The following is a 26,626-nucleotide window of genomic DNA, read 5'->3' on the forward strand; positions in this document are numbered from 1 at the left end:
AAAATTGATGACTAATAAGAACCTGCTGTATAAAAAAATAAATTTAATTTAATTTAAAAATTAAAAAAAATAAATCAATGAAGTCCCTTGTGATTATGGGTTAATATGACTTTTGGTAAACAGTACTGTCTTTCCACTAACTATTTTGTCTCAATGCCACAAGATGAATAATTCCCCAAGTTAGCTTCATCTCTGTGGTTTCTTAATAACTAGTCTCCAGTATCTTGGGAGTGTGAAGGTGGTTCCTCCTGGGGGTGGGGAGGGCATCTCTACAGTGACCCTTGCTGAGAGAATGTCCTGTGTCTGGAGCAAAGCTGAACACCAGAGCTGGTCTCACTTTCAGATCTCCCTAGGGAAAGAGTCTCCCTCTGAGATGATCTTTGGTTTTGCAAGTTCATTTTTTAAGCTCTAGGTAACTCTGGACATAGACCCGATACATAGTGTGGCCATGCAAAGGACAAAGGACCCTAGACAAAGATTATCTAGGATAAGCAGTACAAATACAAACTCCTGGGGCTTCCCTGGTGGCGCAGTCATTGAGAGTCTGCCTGCCGATGCAGGGGACACGGGTTCATGCCCCGGTCCGGGAAGATCCCACATGCCGCGGAGCGGCTGGGCCCGTGAGCCATGGCCGCTGAGCCTGCGCGTCCAGAGCCTGTGCTCCGCGACGGGAGAGGCCACGAGAGTGAGAGGCCCGCGTACCGCAAAAAAAAAAAAAAAAAAAGAGATACAAACTCCTTTATTATGCTCTTCAATGTCCCCCCGTTTTCCCCAGTGGCATGCCCAGTATAGTGCTAAGAATCAAGTGGTCCTGAGCCTGGCATCAAAACAGCTAAACCCTGTTCTGGACATACCCTACTTGCCTCTTCAGATCTAGCTCCCAGCCTCCCCAACCCTGCTCTGTGCCCCAGGAGGCTGACCTCTATGGATATCAACTGCTCCCTTGCCCTGCACCTTCCCATTGGCCCACGGGAAGCCCTGGAATGAGGGGGAGAGAGAAGTCAGGGTATTTATCCCCTGGCTCCCTCCCTGTCAGCGGCATGAGCCCCTCCACCTCCTGAAGGTCTCAGCTCCTATTAGGCCGCCCTCTGCACACAGCACCCTCTGTCCCTGGTTCCGGTTTCAGGAACTGCTCCCTCCTCTGGCTCCTTGAGGCCTAGCAGTGGAAAGGGAGGCCCACTCTTCCTAGACCTAGACCATCCTTTGAAGTTCCCATGTACTGTGTGTACACGTTGTAACAGTCCCTTTACTAAACCCTCCCGGAATTATCTTAATTTGCCATCTGCTTCTTACTGAGGCCCCTATCAAAGCAATAATGGCCTTGACCATGTGATAGGTTCCTATCCCAACCCCAAGAACAGAGTCTGTTTGATGGGTGAGAACAGTTGTCATGGACAGTTAGGACCGTGACTTCCACACCATTTTCTGCATAAATCAAACCCACCACTGTTAAGAGAAGTCTGGTCCCTGTGATGGAGCAGAGGTGATCCACAGAGTCACTCTTCCACTTTCTTTGAAAATCTAAAGCTATGCTAGTGCCTTTGGGTGGCTCCAGTGCATCTTGGGAAATTCTTCTCCTCATGTCCTGCTCTTCTAGACCCTCCTGCTTTCCGCTTTGTTCTCCTGCCCTAAGAGGTGGGGGAAGATAGTTGAAGCGTAAGAACTCTGGGTATCAATGATTGGAGAGGACTGTGCTATCTCCAATCTTCCTGGTCAATTTTCTCCCCTCAGTGCATTTCTGCTAAGTGTGTACTGTGGCTTCCTGTGGTCCAGAGTCCCCTGATGTGTGAGATGACAGTTTACAAACTGCATTCCGTATTAGCTAGTAAAATCACATTTTGATAATCTTCTCTCCAAATTAGCCTTGAAGGTCAATGCCAGCCAGTAACTGAACTAATTGTATTTATTACTAAAGGTAACTCTAAACAATGTTCCAGGAGAGCTCTGGGCTTTTCCAGTGGGAGGAACTTGCAGTTGTCCTGTAAAAGCCAAGATATGAGGAGGGGCAACAAAAGGGCTCCTCCCTCAGCAGTCCAGGAAGTGAAAGGTTTTATTCCCAAACCCCAGCTTCGTTTGCATACTCCAGGGAGGGGCTGGGAAACCCTGACCCTGCATCACCCACCACTCTCCCCCGCCTAGCATCTCGTCCATTCCCACCACACCACAGTGGAAGCACCCGGGCAGGTCAAAAGCAAGCCAAACGACAGCACTGGTGCTGCCATGGGCTCTGGCAGCCCTGTCCCTGAATATTTACTCTTTCTTCAGGGCTCTTGGCACAGTGCCTGCGGCAGAGTCTGGGGGAGCAGGTAGAATAGGCTGGGAGGGCGTCAAGCACCCAGTGGATCCCACGAGGCAGGTGGCTTTGTGCCAGGTCCCCTGCCATCCCCGTGGGTCCATGCAGGCTCTCAGGAGGCCGAGAGACAGAAACAGCCCCTGCGGCTTTCCCAGGCTGGTGATGAATGAGCCCAAGGCCCTGATGGAGGCATCAAAGGCCCCGTGACAGAGCCGCTATGGTTGTAAATCGTCAGGCGCTTGGCTGAAAGCGCTTCGCAAGCTGTTTGTGAGCCAAAGGCAGAGGATGTCGGCTGTGCCTGTCACCTCCGAGTGGGGGGGGAACCGTGGTCAGATGGCTGGGAGTGAGAGCAGCCCGCCTTTGAGGCAGGGAGTGATGAATGGGGGGGAGTCGTTTTCCAAGTCATGCGTTTAGGGGAAAAATACCAAGTGGCAGGGGAAAATGAAAAGAACATGCCAGGTGGCCCTAAAGGGCCAAGTGTGAAGGCTCTTTTGGAGGGCGTGAAATGTCTGGCTTCAGGACCCTAGAGTCTTTGGGTGATGCAACCTTCCGGCTTCTGCAGACTTGTAATCAAGGCTCAGATCACTGAACCCTCTATTGGCCTGGAGAGTCATTGATAGAACCGAAAGTAAAATTTACTGTGACTCTTAACACTGACAAGGGGATGGTGCCTGGATACATCAGCTTTCTGCAACAGGTCTTGAAACCACCCTGAATCTTTCTTCATCTGTAAAATGGGGACAAGAACACAAACCTCTAGGCGATGAGGGGATTAGAGATAGAGTTTTTAAAGTGTTTGGTAGGATACCACATATAGTTGGTATTTAACAAATAGTATCTATTCTAAGTATTTATGAGTAAAACCATGACATCGTGCCATCAAGACAAGAATGGAAATGCTCGGACTCCAGTCCTCCTGAGACACAGAGACATCATGGAGATTCAGTTACACCTGTGAGAAGGACCGCTTTCCCAGAATAAACCCAGTTATCCTCAGCAGCACAAAAACAACCTTGCCGTCAGACTTGGCTCCATGTTTGCTAAGCCCATTTTAGCTGCCATGAAGAGCTGATGTGGAATGTAGAAAGCAGCATAATTCTGTTTCAGAGAGAGGTGATAGTACAGAGGATTAGAGACACGTGTTGATGCTCTGAGAACAAGATGCCAAGACAGGATTAAATGTGCGAGGCTTTTATTAGTGGAAATGCCTGTGGGAGAAGATGGGGAGAGAGCTAGGCTAGGCTGCGAGGGTCATCAGACCGTGATGCAAGTCTGACCTGAGTAAAGGAAGGAGGGAGGGTGCATGGGTGGGAATGTTCTAGTCTGTTCTGCAGTCCATGAACTTGGCTAGGGCATTGGGGAATCCTGGAGCCAAAGTCAGCTGTCACAGGACAGGAATGAGTCTGCCTTAGTATCTCTGCCCTCCTCTGTCGTTGGTACACGACCTCACTGCAAATACAGTGATGGATTTCATAGCCCAGCAGCTGGGGTCTGTGGTCATTCTATTCCTGCAGCTGTAGGTCTTCCAGGCACATTCTCCTGGCATCCCCAATATATTTTTGTAAGAAATCCTGCCCAAGGCAAAACATGATTGTGGTGGGCAAAGAAAGAAAGAAAGAGAGAAAGGGAGAAAGGGAGGAAGGGAGGAAGGAGAGAGAGAGAAAAAGAGAAAGAAAATACTAGCCACACAAATTCCTCTTTGCCTGTACATGAGCCCCTTTGCAGTGTGATTTTGCCATTCCTCCCATCAAGAGATGGGTATCTCTTTCTACTCCTTGAATCTGGACTTGACCAGGTGAATTGCTTTGGCCATCGGAACATTCACAAACATGGTGCAGCAAAGGATTGAAAGGTGTGTATGCAGTGGGACTTGCCCTCTCTTGCTACTTTTGGAAGCCTAAGATCTCCATGCAAAGAGCACAGACTAGCCTCCTGGAGGATGAGAGGCAATATGAAGCAGAAACCACCCACCTTCCCACCATACCTGTGAGTGAGGCCATCCTGGAGCATCCAGCCCCCACCGAGCTGCCAGTGACTGGAGAGACCAGCCAAGCTGGACTAGAAGCAAAAGAGCGAATGGATAACCCTTAGCGTTGTAAGAAAGAATAAATGCCTGTTGTTTTAAGCCACTAGGTTTTGGGCTGGTTTGTTATGTAGCAAAAGCTAATCAACATGCCCATCTTATAGATGGAAAACCTGAAACCTGGAGACCTGTGAAGTCCCTTAATGGGTCTGGAGATGTTACCATGCTTCCTCAGAGTCTCCCACTCCAAGCTGGGCTTGACCAGATGGCTCTGAGTTTGGGGGCAGCTTTACTCATTTGCATACTATTTGCCTCCCTGCTGGAGTGAACTGAGATTGGGACCCAGAATTCAACCTTTAATAAGCCTCTATTGAATGAATGATGCTAAGGTGTCAGGAGGCCCTTCTATGACTTTGAAGCCATGAGAACACAAGTGGAGGAATTTCCAGTCCTCTAAGCAGGGGAGGGAGGGTGCAGGGGTACAGCAATACCGCCCAACCAGATTATCAATTCCTGCAGGCAGGGGCAGAATTTCTATTTCTCTTATATTCTTCTTCACTCCTGTGCTAGTCCCATAAGCTACCATTCATTCAACAAATATTTGTTGAGTGTGCCAAGAACAAAGCAGATAGAGATCCCCAGTCTTGTGGAGCTTACATTCTTGGGGGCAAACAGGCGATAAACAGGATATGTAAGTAAACTGTATCATATATTGGAAAATGGTAAGCACCAAGCATTAAACCTACGGGGGGGAAGGGGAGCGGGAGCAATGGGCTGGGGGCGTTGACATTTTAGTTGCGGTAGGCAGGGAGCCTCCTGAGAAGGTGCCATTTGATTCGAGACTAAAGATAGGGAAAGAGCAAGCCATGCGGTGCGCAGTTAAGTGCAATGGCCCTGAGGCCAGAGCCTGGGGAGTGTCCAGGAGCACAGGGAGGCCAGAGTGCAAGGAGAGTGAACAAGAAGAATTAGTAGGAGATGAGTTCAGACAGGTAAGGGGTGGGCGCACGTCATGAAAGATGCTGTAGATCAGAGTCACGACTTTGAATGAAATCAGGAGCCCTTTGCGATTTAGGAGCAGCAGAGCGACGTGATCTGACATTTTCACAGGATCCCTCTGGCTGCTGTGTTAAGAATCCTCTGAAAGGAGTCAAGGGCAGAGTGGGGACACCAGTTAGGCAGGTACTGCCTTAACCACGGACTTGCTTTCAATTGAAATGAAAGCCGGGGTGTCTAGCCTGGGGCCTGTGTTAGAAGGAATGCTCAGTCACTATTTGTTGGGGGAAAATACTGAATCGTGTCTTTTCGCCAGCATTATGGTGCCTGAGAGAGCAGCCAAGGGGACGTTGCTTCTGGACCTGAGCAAGTTCTGCTTTGATGATGACAGTAAAGCACCAAACAACCAATTCAACTTCACCACGCCATCCGGAGTGGGGAGCGGCAGCAGATTTTTACAGGATCCAGCTGGCTCTGGGACAATCGTGGTCAGTTAACGGTCATTGCATCATCGAAAGGGCATTGGGGAAGTTGGTCTAACAGGCATAGTGCTTTTGCTGCCCCATAGAGAGAAATTTCCAAAGTAACTCCCTCTCCAAGTGACTGTAACTGACAAACTTAATAGTGACTCTGTTTTCCCCATTTGCTCTTTATTTTACCCAAGTTCCAGGAATTGTTTGTTATGCATGGTTATGCCTGGGGTGCTAAGGATTGGATTCTTTCTTGCATAGTTTGCAGTTTGCAGGCTGCCTGCCTGGTTAGCGTGCTTCCACAGTCACATATCAGTGCCCTCTGGGCTCAAGCACTTTTGTTTATTTCAGCGCTCATTCCTCGCCATAGAGGTGTGAGGTGAGAGAGAGCAGGGCCAGGGCCATGCGTGTATCCTGCTGAATTCCGCAATGTAGAACCACTGGAGACCCAAAAAAGAGGGGCATCTCCACTGGGGCAAATATGTAATTGGAGAAAGAATGGGAGCAAAAGGCAGGTCTCAATGAGCTGTGTGAGACATTTAACAACAAGATTCCCACTGGAGGGTTGGGGGGAAAGGAGGAGAGAGATAGAAGGGCAGGGTAAGGTGGAGGTCTTACAGGGGGGTGGTCTTGATGGGGGAGATCTTTGCATCAGAGATAAAGCCTCAGGAAGAAGAGCAAGCCACCTACTAACCATCCTCTCAAACACCCCCTTCTCCACCTCCCATCCCCCCAAAAGTCGTACCAATTTTATTCACTGTGTCAACTAAAAATAACTTTTTTTTTTCTGTTTGAGAAATTAATACATGTTCACTGTAGAAAATGTAGGAAACACAGAAAGGCATTACTATTCAGTAATAACCACTATTAACATGTTGATATATTTCTTTCTTGTCTTCTTCCCTATGCATAGATTTTATGTATCGTCTATATATATATGCATAAGTATTCTAAATGATGGAAATAACCTTGCATGTAGGATTCTGTATCATGCTTCTCTTTGACTTAACCTGAAATCTTGAGCCTATGCTGGGCAATAGTGCTTGATGAACATTTTTAAACAGATTCTCTCTCCTGATAAATTCTTTCAAATAAGTTCTCTAGCAGTGAGCAAAGGTATGGACATAACTTTTTAAAGCTCCTCCTATGGGAAAAAGTGCTTTCCAGAAAGGTTTTGCAATTTACATGTCCACTAACAGTACATGAAAGTGTCAGTTCAATTAAAAGTATTGTTTATTCTGTGTAATCTGATCTCTCTGTTTTAATCTAGTTGATTGGTGATCTAGATTATGAAAATTCAAGTAATCTAGCAGCCGGCAATAAATACACTGTGATAATCCAGGTGCAGGATGTTGCTCCTCCTTACTATAAAAGCAAGTATCATTTTGGTTTATTTCATGAAGCATCTTCCTTGAGTAGCAATGACTAAACTGTGCTGGGCAATGCTTGGGCTTGGGCTGGGGATGTATTTATGTTCAAAAGGAGAATTCCAAAAGCCCCAGTACTTCGGAATCAGCCCAGCCTCCTCCTGTCCTTCACCAAGAACAGTTAATCAGTCTCCAAGTCCTTTCTTCTGTGTCACCTACAACTAAAATCTAAGGATTTTAGTAAGGATCTGCTGCCTTCCCCCCAACTCCACTGCACCTCCATCCCACTAGTATTGCTCTAATGCAGAACCTCCTCTATCAGAGCTGAATTACAACACCAAGAGTGTTTCAAGAGTCTTTCTGCCCACCTTTAGTCTTGTCCCTTTCCAACGCATCCACCACATTTCTGACAGTGATTTTCAGGAAACACAAATGCTACCGTATTACTTCTTGCTGAAAGCCCTTGAGTGTCTCCCCATAGCTGTCAAGTTCACATTCAAACTCTTTGGCTTGGCACAAAGCAATAAAGAGAGTCACGTGAATTTTTTTGGTTTCCAAATGCATATAAAAGTTATATTTACACTATATACTGTAATCTGTTAAGTGTGCAATAGCATTGTCTTAAAAACATAATGAACATACTTTAATTAAAAATACTTTATTGCTGGGCTTCCCTGGTGGCACAGTGGTTGAGAGTCCGCCTGCCGATGCAGGGGACACGGGTTCGTCCCGGGTCTGGGAAGATCCCACATGCCGTGGAGCGGCTGGGCCCGTAAGCCATGGCCGCTGAGCCTGCGCGTCCGGAGCCTGTGCTCCGCAACGGGAGAGGCCACAACAGTGAGAGGCCCGCGTACCGCAAAAAAAAAACAAAAAAAAAACTTTATTGCTAAAAAATGCCAACCATCATCTGAACCTTCAGCGAGTCATAACCTTTTTGCAATGGTAACGTCAAAGATCACTGATCACAGATCACCATAACAATATAATAATGAGGAAAACGTTTGAAATATTGTGAGAATTACCAAAACATGACACTGAGACACAAAGTGAGCAAACGCTGTTGGAAACATGGTGCCGATCGATTTGCTCGACACAGGGTTGCCACAATGTTCAATCTGTAAAAAACACAATATCTGCAAACTGCAATACGTAAAATGCAACAGAATGAGGGATGCCTGTATTGTGATTTAATTATTTTTCCTATTTCCGTTTATAGATAATATCTACATTTATATCCTAACAAGCCCAGAAAATGAGTTTCCTCTTGTCTTTGATAGCCCATCCTACATATTTGCCGTGTCGGAATTAAGCCCATGTAAGTAACCGACGAGACACAGACTCCAGTGCTCTTGATAGACCCCTTCATCCGGAGGCACTTGGGTGGAGGAGGCTCCCCGTCAGAGGCCCTGGTGGTGTTGTGCACAGCGACTCACAGCTGATTCCTGGTTATTGCATGTCTTACTTCTTTTTAAATTCTCCTCACTGTGGAGGAGCCCTTCAGGTGAAATCCAGATTTTGAAAACTGTTGATTAAACTGCATTTCTCTGAACCCCCTGATTGCCTCTTTGTCTGGGTGCCTGATTCCAACTAATCCTCTCTTTTTGCAGCCCAAGTTTTCCCTTGGTCTCCACTGTGATTTTTATCCAGCTCACTCAGAGAATTGAAATTTAAAAATAGAGAGGCTTCCCATTTCTAGATTTCTTTCATTTAAAAACAAAATAAAGATGTTTTCTCTCTCCCTTTGAAGGATTCCCTGGAGGCCTCTTTTTCCACCCTTTAGGATGCCTCGATTTCTGCAGGCTCCTCCCCACTCCAGCTGGGTTTCTCCCCGTCTCTCCCAGTGAAGGGGAGACTGTTAACTCTAGAATAATCAGACCTCACCACAGTCTTTGAGACTTGGATTGTGTATACTTCTACACTAAAAACTAAATAAAACAAACCCCAAAATCCCCCTCTAAAATGATCTCCTCTTCATTTCGTTTTCTCTCTTGATGATGAGCTCCATTTCCTGACATTACATTTTAAACAAAATACAAAAAGAGGGTCTGAAGAAAACGCTGTCGATTCTTTATGCCTTATCCAGTGAATAATAAGTGCAACAGGAATAGGCTTTTTATGAATTCACAGATCTTGCTACAATTATAAATCACCTACTCTGGGTCAAGCACGTAGTGCTGTTCTATATAGTTGAATAAGAGAAGATGCTGCCCTTGAGGAGTATAATTTATGAGGAAGAACTTCTATAAAACAAGCAAGCCCGAAGTCCAGCAGCCCACCAACAAGACTTGCAAAATAAGCAAAATGGAACAGGATTTAAAAATCAAAAATATTTCAATCATCCTGTTGCTAAACCTTTAAAAATCATGTTTTTCATCTGGTTTTGTAACAGCAACCCATGTTCAGTATAGAAAATTTGAAAAATAAAAAAGACAACACTGCTGCAAAAAGATGTATATGTGAAGGTTCTTTGCAGCGTTAGGATCATGTAATAATTGGTGTGCTTGGAGTCTATATGAGGGTATGAATTGTCTTTTAGACTTCGCAGTACTGCTTGAATCATACGGCCAGTTTCCTAGTGGGTGTCATTAGTGTAATTTGAATTTAAAAGATGTAAAACATACAGAGTTTGAACAGCAAAGAGGCCCCCAAAAGTCTTTCGCCCATGGCACTGAGAGTGTCTGCTCCTGATTCCTCCTCTCACCCCCAAAGCAGGACTAATCTCAGATATTATTCTCAGCAGTAATCGCAGGTACTTTATTCTTCCAGCTAGAACCCGGGTTGGACGGATGCAAGCGACAGATAAAGACTTCCCCCAGAGAGGCATCGTGTACTCCATCTCCACCGGAGGGGCCAGCCAGCACTACCCAAACATATTTTGGATTAATCCCCAAACGGGAGAACTCCAGCTGGTGACTAAAGCAGACTACGAGACAACTCCCATCTATATTCTCAGAATCCAGGCCACCAACGGCGAGGACAGCAGCTCAGTCACTGTGAGTGGGGCGATTTGGTGCATTCACACCAGCCCAAGTGGTTGACTTCGGGTCTCCCTGGCACCCTCCAGGTGTGGCCGCAGCAATAAGGAATCTTAATAGGGCACCTCCTGCAGACATGACAAGAAATGGCTAGGGGTGTCCCAGACAGCACAATCGGACACACATAGCAGTGCCAGGAGATAAAGATTGACATCTGTAAGCCCACGTTTATGGGTGACTGGGAGAAGCGCTGAGATGGATGGCCACCCTGGGGGACAAGCTTCCTCCTGTTGCCCTTAAATCCCCCCTTGCTGTTGAGGTGGGCTGTAGCTGTGCATCGCCCCCAAGTAGTTTTACCCTGTTCCTACCCTGAGCCCCATCATACCAGATGGGATAGGTCTTAAAATGATCTGGCTTGACACAGCGCTATGCTGCTTTGTAACCTCTGATGCTGAGAATCTGGTTAAGTGCATTTCTGAGTCAGTAGGTCTGAGCAGGGCCTGAGAACCTGCATTTATAACATGCTTCCAAGTGGTGCCGAGGCAGCTGGTCCATGGTCGTGCTTTGAGGAGCCAGGCTTTGACAGGTCTGTGTGCTGCCAGTGGTCAGGAATATCTGAGGGTAATATGATGGTCACAAAGAGGAAACTATTTCTTGGTCTTTCCCGTTAGTAAAGTGAAAAAGCCTAAGGCAAAATGAACTCAGCTAGCGGCAGGCAGCCCTGTGTGATAGAATGACTGGTCCAGGATCAGGAGGCAGAGTTCATTTCTCAACTTTGATCCCAATTTGCCAAGGGGGTCCGAGCAATGCTTATCTTTGTACCCTGATTTCTCTCTCACACATGGAGAGTCACCTCATAACCCAATGCCTGAATAGTCCAGTTCCTCTGATGACTTGCTTTGAATTAGTGGGACGATGTTTTCAATGATGTGTAAGGCTTGGCATTGCTAGCTGAGAAAAAGATGTGCTAAGTTGAAGGTAATTGTCGTGTTTGTTAGCCTGGGTTTTTGAGAGGAATGAATGGAGTCCACTTTGGGAGCTAACTAGAGAGAACATTTCAATTTACTCCTGGGCTCAGAAATAGCTGAAATCCCCAAATTTCAGAGGTAGAATGAATACGACTCTAAAATTCATAAGCTTTTAAAAAGGGTGATGATCACATAAGTCCCTTTCAGGGCTGACATTCTGTGATTCCGTGCTGGCAGGCATCCCAGTCCATATTCCAATTCACCAGGCATAAAAGACAGTGATGAAAGAGAACAGGCTGGCCCCTGCTTGTGGCAGGCCAGCGCCACCGGCTCAGTGCAGTGCTGAGATCCCGGGTTACACACAAGACCCCGGCTAAGCCAGGTCGCCTCCTTCTATCCCAGTGGTTCTCAACCCTGGCTGAGTATTAGAATCGGCTGGGGAACATAAAAATCGTGCCTGGGGACTTCCCTGGTGGCGCAGTGGTTAAGAATCCGCCTGACAACGCAGAGGACACGGGTTCGAGCCCTGGTCCAGGAAGATCCCACATGCCGCGGAGCAACTAAGCCCGTGCACCACAGCTACTGAGCCTGAGCTTAGAGCCCGCGAGCCACAACTACTGAAGCCCGCGCGCCTAGTGCTTGTGCTCCACAACAAGAGAAGCCACTGCAATGAGAAGCCCGTGCACCGCAACAAAGAGTAAACCCCACTCACCGCAACTAGAGGAAGCCAGTGCACAGCAACGAAGACCCAAGTCAGCCAATCAATCAATCAAGGAAGAAAAAAAAAAAAAAATCAGGCCTGCGCCCCACCCTCCAGGGAGTCCAATTCATTTGGTCTGGAGAGGGCCAGACAAAGTGGAGCCATGGTTGAGAGCCATTGTTCGATCTTCCAAAGTTAAAGACAGAACTTCCAACTCACAGGGGCAGCAAGCAAGGAAGCACAGGAGGGTCACCGTAAATCCATCATCGTTACCGGAAAAAGAACTCAGCATCATCTGGGGGTGAGCGCATGTGTCTAGCTGCATATGTGTGTGGGGGTGTGGAAATGTATTATTACGTATATTATGCACACGTGCATGTACACACCCAACACACAGTAGAGAAGTTAATAGCATAGGACTTGGAGTAAGACAGACCTAAGTTCAAATCCCAGCTCTGCCACTCACCAACTGAATGGCCTTAGGTCAATTACCTAATCTCCCTAAGCCTCAGCTTCCCCATCTGTAAAATGGGAATAAACATATTATCGATCTTGGATGAGGTTAAACCTCACTAATTCACAAAAAGCACACAGCCCAGTGCGTGGCACACAGTAAGGGCTCAATGATAACTACTCAGTGAGACCACTTTCCTGCTGCTCTAGGTGACTGTGAACATCATTGAAGAAAATGATGAAAAACCAATCTGTACCCCAAACTCGTACTTCCTGGCCATCCCAGTGGATCTGAAAGTTGGCACAAATATCTACAATTTCAAGCTCACGTGTACTGACCTTGATTCCAGCCCCAGGTCTTTTCGTTACTCCATTGGCTCAGGTATGGTATTGATGTCAGTGGTCCTGGACCCTTGCTGAGGGCTCCTGGTGTTGGGGGCTGTAGCAGCTGTTTAGGGAGAAGGGGTGGGGGTCTGAGCTCACACACTGATCTGGCACAGCGTGTAGGGGGTGGGGTGTTTTGAATGAGGAAACCAAGGGTGAGGAGTCAAATGGTTCTGGAATTCCCAGTCCCCACCCCCGCTTGGCTTCCCCTTCTCACCTAACTCTTCCCAGACTCCCATACCTGGCTGCCCAAAGGCCCAAGGAACAGTGAATCCCATTGATGGTGACCCGCCCCCCCACCCCCAATTCCCAGCCTGTCGTAGGATTCATGAATCAGATTAGTGTAGCTTGAAAACATTTTTTTAGTCCAACTCCTCCCCCACCTCTTTTCCTGAAAGCTTGTTGGTGGGGGGGGGCAAGGGGATCCCAGTCCTCTCTCTGGATAATAATAGATGAAATAGATTAAATGCATTTTGAAACGCGTCCTCAGGAATTCTCTTCTGCTCCATTCATTTTCTCTCTTTAAAAATATACCATTGTGGGAGGGAAAGAAAAGAGCACCCCTCAATGGAAATGAGACCAAAATAGTTCATCTAATGAAGTGCCGGGGCCAGGGATTTAAACCCAAACAAGCAGAGCAGTTTCACGTGAAAGACTGAAAAGCCAGCTCCGCCGCCTGCTGAGCCCTGGCAGAGCCGGAACTGGAGCAGCAGGAAGCCTCTCGAGCAGGCTGTGTCACAAAACCCAGGGGCAGAGCCCACCTCGAGACTGCAGTGGCCGGAGATGGGAACAATCCATACTGAGAACCCTCAGGCCTTTATGGGGCACTTCGTTGCTCGGGAGTAAAACTGCATCATCCCCTGGTCCATTTACTGGTTTTTAGTTGGTAGTGAGTCTGCAGCCACCGGGGGAATGAACAAGAGCTGCTTGGGCGGGCAGCTTCTCTGCTCTGGGCTCCCTAAGCTGTGAGCCTGCAGCCCCAGGCGAGCCGCCGGGGAGGTGGGGGTGGGGACTACTGTCCCTGCCAGCCCAGGACGCACCTTCCTTTGGGGGACTCCAGGGACATCCGTCACGGGTGTGACCAGCCCGGTTTCATGAAAGGCGTGCAATGAACTTGGCCCATGGCTAGGGACCTGGCCCCCTCTTCCCTCTTGCCGCCCACTGATTGGTCTGAGCGTGAGTTACACACTGTTCCCAAGTTAATGCTGACGATGAGCATTGGCCGCACCAGGATTGCTAGCTCTCTGCCGGATGCTCAGCGCGGTGGCGGCCATTCTCCCTGGACACCTGTGCTGGTGCCCTTTTCTACTCTCATTTTCATTGCAGCCACACTGGTTGTAAGCCAGAGTCTCTCTGTACTCATGAAATCTCTGGTGCTGTTAAGGCCCATATCCTATCACTGCCCCCACCCTGGTACATCAGAAGTAGTCTACACCTGAGGTGGGATGTTTAAGAAAAAGACTGAATGTAGTTTTCTTCTAACCCTTATTTCTCACGCTCTTTTCTTCCTTTTCCCAAAATCCTTGCATCGAATCTCATTTAGGGAACATCAACAGTCATTTCACCTTCTCTCCCAACGCCGGGTCCAACGTTACAAGCCTGATCCTCGCGACTCGCTTTGACTATGCTAGTGGGCTTGATAAGATCTGGAACTACAAACTACTTGTCTACATAACTGATGACAACTTGCTGTCCGACAGGAAGAGAGCTGCAGCTCTTGTTGAAACAAGCACGGTGACCCTGAGCATTAGTGTCATTCCTCACCCAACCACGACTGTCACCACAACCCCCAGGGTAAGGGTTTTGGGAGATGGACTTCCCAGTTACATCCCTTGTAACTGATGTTGATGGAGCCCCTTGACCTAGGAGAAATGTGGGGTGGACTGAAAAGAGTTGAGGTGTTAGGATGTTGCCAGAAACGCCAACCGTGGGCTGGATCGGAATAGTCATTGGGTGGTAGAAAAAATCTGGGTGAGACCTTGGGCTTATAGAACCACTGACATTTCCTAGTCTGCTAAAGAAGGAGGTACACATATGCACAGACTTGTGATAGATCAGAACCAGAAGGAACCAGAACCATCCAGGGTATGGACATGTTGCTGCCTTCCAGGGTATGGACATGTTGAACCATTCAGGGTATGGACATGTTGCTGCCTTCACAAGCCCTTCTCTGCTTGCTCTTAAGAGCCAATACAAGTCCGTGTCCATGAGAGCAGCTAGCTGCCAGATGCTCTTCTCTACTTCTTTTGAAGAGTCACCATTTGTCAGTCTGTACCCTACTCCCCACCTCCACTCCAAAAAGAAATCCACTTATTCAATCTGCAGATATTGATTTAATGCCTATAATATGCCAAGCACTTTGGTGAATAAGCCAGAAATTATCTCTGCTCTCTCATGGAGCTTATAGTATAGGTTAGTGGTTCTCAAGTGTGGTCCCCAGACCAACAGCAGCAGCAGCATCACCTGGAAACTTGTTAGAAAAGCAAATTCTTGAGCCCACCCCGGAACACTAAAGTTATACCTCATCCAACCATGATCATCACTACGACTTCCAGGGAAGGATGTTGAAACCTGGAGTCCTCACCAAATCCCCAGACCTACTGGATTAGAAACTGTGGTGTGGGACCCAACCATCTGTGTTTTTAATAAGCCTTCCAGGCCATTCTGATTGCACTAAAGTTTTAGAGTCTCTGATCTAGAGGGGGAGACGGATTACAAACAGGTGTGCAAATTAGTAAACTACCTACAGACTGTCGTAAACAGTAGGAAGAAAAGCAGCCCCATACTTGGGGTATGCCAGAGGAAAAGGAACCAGAACCTCAGAAAGCCACCTGTGACAGGTGGTCAAATTCTGCTTCTCAGAGTCTTACCAAGAGCTGCTTAATATTCCTTTCCTGTGGGCTGGAGTAAATATTACCCCCAATGAATGGAGGCATTAGGGGACTTGAAGGGCTTTAAGTTGTGGTAGGAGCCAGTAGGTGCCCCAAGTAAGGAATTGCCACCTTTCTGCAACTTACAACACAACCCAGCTCTGACATCTCCAACCTGGAAATCTCCATAACTTTTTGTTATCAGTCTCCCTCTCTGGGAAGCAAATGCTGAACTTGAGGTCTCACTGTGATAACAGCCCGCTCAGCTGGCAGCACAGCTGGCAGTGGCTGAACACTGAGAAGCTTACAAAGTGTTTAAAAAAAAAGAAACAAAAAACCCCAACTTTCATGGCTCATGCCTTCCCAGTGAGAGACAATAGCTATATTAGTCCCTAGCTTATGCCATGATTTGGCAGGGAAAAAAAGCCAATGGAATTTTTAGCTTTGGGGAAGGAGAAGAAAGAGAATGAAATTAGGCCTAGAGTTGCTCTCCAGTTCCCTACATTTTCTGGGTTTTGGTCTAATGGACATCTGGCAAGACTATAAATAAGGTGATGGGTTGAAGAGTGAGAACGATGAGCACACAGATGTCCGACCTTTAGAGCAAGAACAAAAAGCAGGATGAACATTTAACCACCCAACGTGAGAGGGTTCTGATGTCAAAGACTACCAGCCTCCACTCATCTCCCTCTTCTGTCATTCAAGCCCAGGATCACCTACCGGATCCTGAGGAAGAACGTGTATTCTCCATCGGCCTGGTATGTGCCTTTTGTCATCACTTTGGGCTCCATGCTGCTTCTGGGTCTCCTGGTGTCCCTGATCATCCTATTGGCCAAAGCCATCCACAGACACTGTCCCTGCAAGGCTGGGAAGCACAAGAAACCTCTGTAAGTTGCCAGTGGGCTGGGCCCTTCCCCCATTTCCTTTCGGAGGATACTGCCTCTGATGATGCCAGGAGAAGGAAAGGGAGACAGTTGGGATTTCTCCACAGGGTAGAGAGGGTGCCTGGAATGAAGAAAGGAAACGGAGCTACGGGGGAGACGTCCCAGCTCCCCTTGTCCTGGTGGACCCCCTTCATCACCTGCCGGGCCAGGAAACTGTTCCTTTGCTTTTCCCTGGCACCTGCCCCACACTTGATGAGTTCTCAGTGAAATCGGGGCTTCAGCCTCTTGGTGATCTTGTCCTGGATAAAAGCTCCAGAAACAAGGCCGGTTGTGAGTAGTAGTAGAATATGCCGTGCTGTTATTTGTGGAATATTTAAAGGATGGGATGGAATTAGAGGAAGCATAAAAAGGAATAAGGGAATTAAGCTTTTGGCTCCAGTGACTGAACTGGGCTCTGGTGTGACTAAATAATCATTGTTCTTTTGCGTGTGGCCCTCTGAAGGGCTGTAAACGCAGGCCTGCTTCCTCTCCCTGAGATGCTCACCTGCTCACTTATATGCCTCTTTCCGTGACGCTCTGCAGAGTGTCTTTTACTGGCTAAAGGGAGGTACTAGAGTAAAGTGGAGAAAGCATCAAATTGTTACAAGCTTCCCCAGAGCCAGTTTCTTGAGTCGTAGTAGCTCTTACAGTGAAAACGTGATGGTTCTGAGCCTGGGCTTTGGAGTCAGATAAGGTTGAGGTTCAAATCTTGGGTCTGCCATTTTCTGGGTATATGGCTTTGGGCAAGTGACAACCTCTGTGAATCTCAATTCCTTTATTTGAAAACCAAACAATTAAATGAGCAAATGCAAAGGAACCACTTAGCACTGTTCCTGATGTGGAGTAAATGCTTAATACACTATTTTTTTTTTAATCTTGTTGCATGATTTTTCATGGCTGAGTCCCAGTGAGCTTAGGATTCTAGATTCTAAGTTTAGCTCTGTACACCCAAGTATCTTGAGGTATTGGAACTTGAATTTTGGAATTTCTCACCGGCAAAAAGAAGGGGTGATAAGACTCATATGCCATTTAAAGGTATTTTGAAGATTAACTACTACTGTCAAATAATTCAAAATCTATGGATGAAAGGCTGTATAAAAGTATAAGTATTAGCATAAAGATGTGCATTGCATTTTGCCATATTTATTGGGGGCATTCGTTGCTATTGGCAACCTTGACTTCAAGGTAAGAAATCCTTGAGCATCTGCTGAAATTTAAAAAGGTCTTTTTATTTGGACCATACTCACAAATTGATTTGAGAAAAAAAAAACCAGCTCCAAAAGAGTGATGCTTAAGCTTGTAAGGATGGCAGTGCTCTGTAATGGGATTTGGGCAGAAGTTCTTAAAGGAAGTAATCCAATACTGGACACTGCAACTCACATGCAATTTATAGTCAAATGTGTGCCTTGAACCTGGTGGCTTCAGTTACCTTCTACATATTGTTTTCAACGTGGTTGACTTTTAAAAAACTAGCTAGTGATTCAGACTCAGACCTGGCCTCTCTGGCACTTTGTTGTACCATATGGCAACCAATATTTGTCCCATAGCAGAGAATAAAATTAGAGTCACAGAATGAAGGGTCTTAAGAGTCCAGGTGTCCACTCTTCACATTACAGGAAGCCAGGGTTTAACTGCTAGTCATCGAACATTCCCACTGTGGGTCAAATCTTCTGCTCAGATGGTTACTGGGGAGGAAAACCAGGCAGGAAGAATCGCTGGGCCGTCTGATGGGGTCGTCATGCCCTCACTCAGTGTTGTCAGAGAAAATAGGTTCCCTGAAGTTCTCTAAAGCAATAGTTTTCAAACTTATCAAACTCCTAAGCCTCCTTAGTCCCAACCCAGCAGTGATGGAGCAGGGCTGGGAGCCCATTCTGCATTTTAGTCCCCTGCCCTGGTCCCTCTTTCAATCGACCCCTGAACCCTGGGGAACACAGTTGCCCAAAGGCCCCCATGTTGTCACGTGTGTACCAGGGCAGAGTGCTCTCAGGTTAATTCTTGTCCATCCCTTCTCCCCCGATACAGGGTGAAGAAAGTAGGTATGTACGGTGCCGATTACCTTTGTTTGTTGCTATTATTGTTTTCTGCTTGCTCTGTTGTACTACATAAAAGGGTTCCAACTCGGTGGAGAATCAGGGCACAGTCCTGTGTTGGTGGGTTTTCCGCCACATCATCTGTGGATGGAACGAAACAGAGGTCGGACGTAGCTGGAGGAAGGGGAGGCCAGGGCAGGGTGCATGGGACCGTTGGCCCGCTTGGGTCTCATTCGGTCCTGCCTGTTCCTTACTGAGTCACCTCCAATCAGCTTCACATCAGCACCTAAAGGTCTGCTCCCCACCAAGCGGGTCAGGAATGGAGAATTCTCCGTGAGTTAAACACAGAATCTACTTGCTGCTACACACAGAGGGGGTGACCCCTCCTGAGGACAGCTAGTGCCCTGTATTAGACAGATGCCTCTTTTTAAAGAACAAATGATACTTTATTCTCAGATTGTGATGGATTTGAACATTCTCACATGTTACTTAGGTTAGGGTAGTTAGAAATCGGGGCTGGGTGCAGTCAGATGGGCTGGGAGAGCTGAGTGATTTCAGGGCGTTGGTGAAATGAGCAAGGCCTATCTGAGGAGACATCACCACTGTCTCCAAAGCTGTGGTCTCAGGGAGACTCCAAGCTATGGGGAGAGACAGGACAAAGAACCGGAAAGAGTGTTTTTGAAAAATGATTGTTCTAATCACTCCAGCCATAGGTGTGTGCATCTGACATGCACAAGGGATATCTCAGCAGGGTTAGAAATTTAACTACAGTGGTTATTGATCATATCGAATGAGATAATTCTAGAAAATGAGATTTTTCACAAACTATCTCCCATCCTAGTTACTTTGTAAAAAGGGCATAAGGAATGGACGCAAAGAATCCTCAGATGAGAAACAAAGGTAGCAACCCCCTCTTTCTTTTTTACCTATGAAGCCATTTAAAACCTAGTTTCCAGTAATGACAATAAGCTGGAAAAAGAATTAAAAATTTTTAATGGTGTATTATGAGAGTGTGTGTGTTTCTGAGAAGGTGGAAGGAGGTCAACAAACATGTCTAGAGACAGAAAATTCTTTGCTATGCCTGCAATACTAAGCTCAAATCCTGCTTAAGAGAGATCTCTTTGTAGGGGTAAAATTTTAAGGTCAATTTAGTGTCCAAGAAGCTTAACTCTTGTCTGTCCTCTTGCCTGCAGAAATGAAGAACACAAAGAGAGAGGCGGCGGTGGTGAGGCTGGCTGGCCCCGGGGCGCCGGGTTGGGGAGGGGCTCTGGTCTCCCCCTGGCCTTCTCGTCACAGTCCCACAGGGGTGTTTATCATTCAGGGAGATGCTTGTATCTGGCCACTGGAGCAGACTGCTGTGTGACGAGCTCCTGATAGAATTTGTTCCCTCCACTGAACCTGTCTGCTGCTATATTTGCAGAAGAACTGGATTTCATAAATATTGAATAGTGGTGTTTATTATCTACACTACTTCTCCAGGAGAGTGAGTTAGGGGGAGAGGAGCTTAAAGACCAGAACTGGTGCTTCAGCCTTCAATGGGATTTACTTTTGCTTTGCTTTTCCACACCTTGAGGGAAAAGTGATAGAAAAAGAGCACAGTGGGAGGCTGAGGCTGGCTCTGCCCTCTCGGCCATGTGACCTTGACCTCAGGGACTCCCTCGGCCTCTTTAAGCTTTAGATTCCTCACCTGTGGAACGGGAGTGAGAACAGCTGCCCTGAGATAACAGGTGGGGAAATACTGGGAAAATTATGAAGAGTCATGTAAATGCAAAGTGTCACAGGACAGCTGGGGAGTTACCGCCTCACGTGACCTCCTGAGTTTTCTTTCACTGAACCTGATCCACCCACTGGAAGTGACGGAACTTGAAGGTGACCCCCTCCCAGGTCTCCCCTAACCCCTAATAATAGGACTTTGTTATGATCTAAGATCCATGAATTTGGGAAATGACAGGCAGGACGCGGAGGAAGTATCGCTTCAGGCCAGTCTCCTAAGTGCTTATAAGCACTGGTCTGCAAACAGGAGGAAGGGGTGATCTCCTGTCTCCTGGGTCTTATTATTGCCTAAGGCAAGTACCCTTGATGATGCCACTCAGAGACTTAGACATATGTAGAGTTAAATTCATCGATTAAATAAATCAATCCCCCTGGCCGTAAAAAGTGCAGCTTCTGAGTTGATCAAGTGGAGGAAAGCCATACATCTCGATTCCTTCTGTTTTCACAGAGGGGAGCTGTGGGCAAGTGAGTAGGTAACGGCTTATGTGATGCAAACGGGGGTCAAAGGCCCATTAAACTCCCAACACCGTCCTCGTGAGTGTGCTGAAGAACGGCGTCATTGGAGGGCACCGTGTGAGGGAAGGGGGTGTTTCCAGGGGGCAGAGGTCAGGTCCTGGAGGGCGGCACAGAGTACAGGTCAGGAGAAAGAATAAGGTGTGGAACGCCAGGCTTAGGTGAGGCAGGCCAGGCCCGGAGGCAGCGCTGCATTGGCCTAGGCTGACTCATCTGTGCCTGCTCTGCACGTAACATCTGCCTGGCAGATCCCGCGTAGGTGATGTCGATCTTGGCCGGTGCTGCGTGGCATTTCTGCTCTTCCTTCTGTGCAGCTTAGATGGCGTTTACTCAGGATGCTTTCCTACCCCCCAAGTCTGCATTAAATGTCCTTTTCCCAGCCCTGTTCCCCCACGCCCCCGTAGCATCCTATATTCCCCCATCACAGGCTTTATCACAGTAAATTGCAGTGCCTCTTTGTCAATGGCCCCTGCTTGATGGCAAGCTTTGGGCGGGCGGTAACCAGCCCTGCCTTGTTCACCGATGTGTCCCGAGCATCTAGCACAGTGCCTACTGAATAAATAAATGTCAGGAAGGTCCTGGGTAAGGAACCTGGGCTGTAAGGAAGAACAGCCTCTCCTGGGGGGAGGAGTGTAGGGCTGTGCTTGAAGCCGTCTCTTTCTTTTCCTTAGGAAACAATCCAGATGAACACTGTCTTTGATGGAGAAGCCGCAGACCCAGGTAATTAAGCGGCAGTGTCGTCCATAAGGGCACTGATCATATTCCAGGCTGGTGGAGTCATGAAGGACCATATCCCACGTCCTGCTCTTCACTCAGTCTGCCAGTGCGTTTGGTTGTCGGGCCTACACAGTGCTGATACTTCAAGGCGGCACCGCAACGTGAGATCGGCTCAAAACAGAGCTGGCTTGTAGACACTCAAGCACATGATCATGTGTGAGGCCTCAGCAGGTTTCCACCTAAAGGGTCCCACTCAAGGACCACGCCTCTGTCCAGCCTCCCTCCCTGAATCACAGGCCAGTTCAGGGAATTGGTGAATTCAGTAACCCACTGTGTCTTCTGCTCACTGGGACTCAACCTCCCCCCACCTGCCTCATCCTTTCTGAATGCTTCTAAACACCATCCTATTGGTAACGAGAGATATGGAGAAATGGCAAGCTTGGCTTCTTTTTTTCCTCGATCAGGGCCAAGAATTCCTTCTTGGACAGCAAGATGAACATAAGGTAAAGCTGGCCTCCAGAGCTCTCATCACCCCCATGAAATCAGCTCCAAATTTAGCTCCTTTACACACATCCCTTCACTTACAAAGGCTCAATTATAGACGTGAATAAAGGGAAGGAAACCAAATTCGGGAGGCAAGTGCGTTGGCTCCCTGCCACCCTCACATGCGAACGGCTCCGCTTGGTCCTCCTCAGAGGGAGGATGGCTCCTCTCCAGGACAGGCTGCCGCTGCTGCTGGAATTAAATTTCCCTCTATTATTAGGTACTTGTTACCATAATGTGCCCACATTAGCATAAGTGCTGGTGGGATCCTCTGCCTGAGAGGCCACTCATGCTGTAGGGAAACAGCAGGAGCAGGGGCACGCCGGAAACTAGATCTTCTGGGGCAAAAGCCAGGGAGGACCGAGGCTGTTCTGCGTCTGTGTGTTTGCGAGAAGGAAAAAGGAAGCGATGAGCCAACTGGACTAATGTGAACAAACATCAATTAGCGTCTGCACGCTCCGACACAATAAAAATGGCTCCCTTGCATCATCTCAACTGGGTCCAGATTTGTGTGTCTGTGTCTGCAAATCTCTGCTAACATAACATAGATAAAAATCAAAGTCTTTCCCTCCTTCCTTGGTGAACTCCTGTTTATATCAGGGATTCAGGGGATCTTTTTAAACAAACAAATCAGAACGTAATGGGTCACCCCATGAGAAACTGAGCCTCACTTATCTGAAGCTCATGTTGAGTTCAAGACTTCTGTGGCCTCTCATCTTGCCATTGAGGTGACCTTGAGACTCTCCTAAACCTTTCTTTCCAGGGAAGCGTGAGATTTGCTACCTGTGTGGTCAGAGCCACACAGCTCAGCTCGTGGAAAGGGCAGGCAGGTGAAGATTGTGTTCTTCACAAGCCTGCTTTCAATCTTTCTAGCTGCTTCATCTTTCCCTGGGGGCGAGAAGAGAGCAGGGTGGAGATGGGGGAGCAGAGAAGCATTTGGATTCCTTTGTTTATACATTGGTGGTGTAATTTTTTTCCCTAGTTACTGGGGCAATATATGAATTCAACACAAAAACTGGAGCCAGAAAGTGGAAAGATCCCTTAACCCAAATGCCAAAATGGAAGGCGTCCAGCCCTCAGGGAGCTGCTCCAAGAAGACCTGTCACTGGGGAAGGGACCGGGCCACTAAGGAGCACCCACAAGGAAGGAGATGGGCTGAGAGACAAAGCACAGGCCAAGAATACAGTCCCACGGTCCAGGAACCAGGACAGCAAGCCAAGCACCCCAAAGAACAGAAACTCAGCCCTTATGGGTGGGGGGTCCCCCAAACCGCACCCAGAAAAGTGAACGGTGTCTGGCTGCCTGGCCCACAGCACAGCACAGGGCGGGAGCTTGACTGTCTGGGACGCTGCCTCACCCTACATTCTTCGAGGGCAGGGTCGGGGTGGAGGGCTGAAAATGTGGAGGATCCAGGGTCCCAGGTGGAATGTTTGACAGACTTTAAAATGAAGGGCTTTCATCTCAGAGTTGCCTTTTTCTGAGACAGCCCAGGAGAGATTTTGCCCTGGCCTCAGTACCTCTGATCAGCTGGACTGCTAACTGGTGGGTGTGGACTTGTGTTTCTTCTTCACATTGACCTCTAGGAAGCTCTGTTCCGTTCGCCCCTAGGAAGTGCACGAGACCTCCTGCCTAAATTCTGAGGACTACCCTCCCACCTGGTTTCACCTTATTTTCCTGCCTTTATTTTAGCGTCACCCAGATTTCTTCACTTATAAATACAGTTCAACACCGTATACCATTGTAAGTCACATCTAATCTTTTTCAAAACAGGCAGAGCAGTGGGAAAAAAAGGATGAATAATGAGTTGTTCACCTGGGAAGAAGAAAACACACTAAATACCTTTAATTCTTTTTCATTAAGGTAAAACTGATAATGCAATAAAGCGCACAGATCGAAGGCATTCAGCTCAGTACTATGTAGACTCTTCCCTGATGCAACCAATATTTGGGTCTTTATTGTCACAGATTACTTTTGCCTTTTTGAAATTTCCTATAAATGGAAAAAGAGCTCCCCATTTCTTTTGTATCTGGCTCCTTTGGCTGCGCACCATATCTGTGAGATTCACCCAGCTGTACTGTGAACCAGTCATGCAGGGCTCTTCACTGTGTCTCTTATCCCGCTGAGGGAATCTACCACATGTCATTTATCCATTCCACACTTGGGTAGCTGCTCCAAGTTTTTTACTATTATAAGGTATAGCACTGTGTACTTCCTTGTACATGTCTTTCCATAGCATAAACACGTGTTTCTTCTGAGCCTCCTCCTAGGAGTGGGATTGTAAGAGCCATTGCTGGAATCTGCTGAGAATTCTGAAGTTGGTGGCTCCAACTTATGCTTTCAACGATGGAGAGTTCGGACAGCTTTACTCCCTTGTCAACACTTGGTGTTGTCGGTCCTTTTCATTTTAGCCATCCTGGTGAAAATTCCTCTTGAACTAAAATCACTGTTTTTCTCAAAGCTAAAACAACACCAGCCCTACAACCTACCTGCCTGGCTCCTTCCCTACCTTCTGTGATTGGTGGAGGGGGGAACCACAGGACTCAGAGCAGAGACACAGTGGGAAGCTCTAGCCATTCATACAGCTGGGACTTTCACCTGTGGCCACAAGCAGTGACCTGAAAATAAATCTCTCTGCAATGCAACAGGAAATGGAAATTTTCAGTGCGTGCCTGGTGAAGGCCGAGCAACCCTCACCTTTGCTCCATGTCCTGCTTCCCAGCTGCTGGGCCCCTGGTCCAGTAACCAGAAGAAAGGACTAGATGAGAGTCTACTGGAGCAGCACCCCGTTTCCCAGTTGGAGAGCCAGATGAGAACTCTCCAGGCCCAGGATGGCCTGTAGAGGGCAGGCAGGATCCATCCTGCAAATGCAGAACTTCGGAAGGAGGAGCTGCCCGTTTATTGTGTGCCCCTGCGTCCGTGTGACTTCTCAAGAAAAAGAAACATTTTTAAAATGCCCTGTCCTGGCCTAGAGCAAGCACAATTTATTAATAAGCCTTGGTTGCCAGGGAACTCCCTTGAATAGGTTTAAATTTTGCAAAGAAGGCAGAGCTGCTCATTTGTGGAGGTTAAAGTGGGTGAAGTGGCTGACTACCCATTTAAGACTCTGCAAGTCTGTGGAGTCCCGGGTAAAAGACCTTCCTCAGAAGCTCTCAGCCTCAATGCAAGTAAAATGAGGCTCCGAGAAGGCTGAAGAGGGTGCCTGATAACTGTTTATGAGCCCATTAAGGATGATTAAAAGGAGGGCGGTGAGCAGCTGTTATCCCTTCTCTGGTGATGACAGGGCAGGAGGGGATCATGCTTCTCGGCCAGAAGAAGAGATTTAAGTTAGGCACAGGGAGGGACTTCCCAAAGGCTGGGGTCTGTTTGAAGAGTCAGTTCTTTCCCTGGTGATGGGCAAGAAGAGCTGATTATCTTCCAAGCCCCAAGATGTGAACCTCGAGGAACCCAAGACATGGGTCAGGAGTGGTACCAGGAAGCTTCGAAACCACCTTTTCTTTTTGCATATTTGACTATTTGATCAGGGGAAATCAGAAATCTCAGGTCCAGGGCTGAGGCCATTTGGTTTCTAACATTTACCAGGTTTCAAAAATAAATTATCTGAATAAAATCAAGTCAGGGACCATTGGGGACCTTGTAAAAGTTTTCTCACATTTCTCTCCCAAGGCCTTAATCACATGAATTTACTGTAGCTAATGTTGACTTGCCTGATGCTGAGTCATTAAAAAGTAAAGCAAAGATGTTCAGGGATCAGGACACGGAGGGGTCCACTGTTGAGGGATGTGGAACCCCGTGGTGAATTCTTTTTTTGTTGTTCCCCCTTTTTTTTTTTTTTTTGCCGTACGCGGGCCTCTCACTGTTGTGGCCTCTCCCGTTGCGGCGCACAGGCTCCGGACGCGCAGGCTCAGCGGCCACGGCTCACGCGCCCAGCCGCTCCGCGGCATGTGGGATCTTCCCGGACCGGGGCACGAGCCCGTGTCCCCTGCACCGGCAGGCGGACTCTCAACCACTGTGCCACCAAGGAAGCCTCCGTTGTGAATTCTTAAGTTTGCGCTTTCCCTGTGCTCAGCAGGAAGCCAGGTCCGCATCGCTGTCCGCCTGTGTTAAAAGCATGTGTGGCTCATGAGCAGAAACCGGGCAATGATGCTTTTGCTCCATAGAGCCCTTGCTCACGTCTGTAGATCTACCGTTTGCCTTTTTATGTAATGTGTTTTGTAATGGCTGAGAAAATTAAAGCAACCAAGTGAGTGAATCTAGAAAATGATGGCTATTGAAACGTGGCATTTCTCATTTCAAACTTAGTGTGTTTATACCTCCCATTCATTCAGTAAATACTTATGGAGTGACTACTGTGTGCCAGGTGCTGACTCATCAGTAAACACAGCAGCCCCAGGACCCTGCCCTTGAGGAGCTTACATTCTGTCTGCTGCAGCTGAAGGCAGCCTGCTGATACACATCCCCAAAGATTCTATTTCCACTTCCATCCTGGCCTCTGTTTCTTGGTTCCCTGAGTGTTCTATCTGAAAGATAAATTAACCCAAGTCTGGAATTTCCTTTCTGGAAGAAGATATTTCAGAAACACTTAAATATTGTTTAAAACTTAATGGGGAGGCTTTATCAGAAAATAGTTGAGG

General features: G+C 47.6%; 1 protein-coding gene across 1 annotated transcript in view; it reads left to right on the forward strand.

Annotated features, from left to right (window-relative positions):
* CDHR3 (cadherin related family member 3) overlaps positions 1-26,358 on the forward strand; it is a 60,485-nt gene extending 34,127 nt beyond the window's left edge. The window contains exons 8-16 of the mRNA XM_049714697.1: positions 5,626-5,797; positions 7,050-7,152; positions 8,363-8,461; positions 9,913-10,139; positions 12,453-12,624; positions 14,170-14,420; positions 16,202-16,383; positions 19,643-19,674; positions 22,978-26,358. Of these exons, the coding sequence (XP_049570654.1) occupies positions 5,626-5,797; positions 7,050-7,152; positions 8,363-8,461; positions 9,913-10,139; positions 12,453-12,624; positions 14,170-14,420; positions 16,202-16,383; positions 19,643-19,674; positions 22,978-23,282 (1,543 nt within the window). The 3' untranslated portion in view covers positions 23,283-26,358. The remainder of the gene's footprint in view (positions 1-5,625; positions 5,798-7,049; positions 7,153-8,362; positions 8,462-9,912; positions 10,140-12,452; positions 12,625-14,169; positions 14,421-16,201; positions 16,384-19,642; positions 19,675-22,977) is intronic.
* The last annotated feature ends 268 nt before the right edge of the window (positions 26,359-26,626 follow it).

The sequence above is a fragment of the Orcinus orca genome, chromosome 9 (assembly GCF_937001465.1).
Source record: "Orcinus orca chromosome 9, mOrcOrc1.1, whole genome shotgun sequence".
Classification (NCBI taxonomy): domain Eukaryota; kingdom Metazoa; phylum Chordata; class Mammalia; order Artiodactyla; family Delphinidae; genus Orcinus; species Orcinus orca.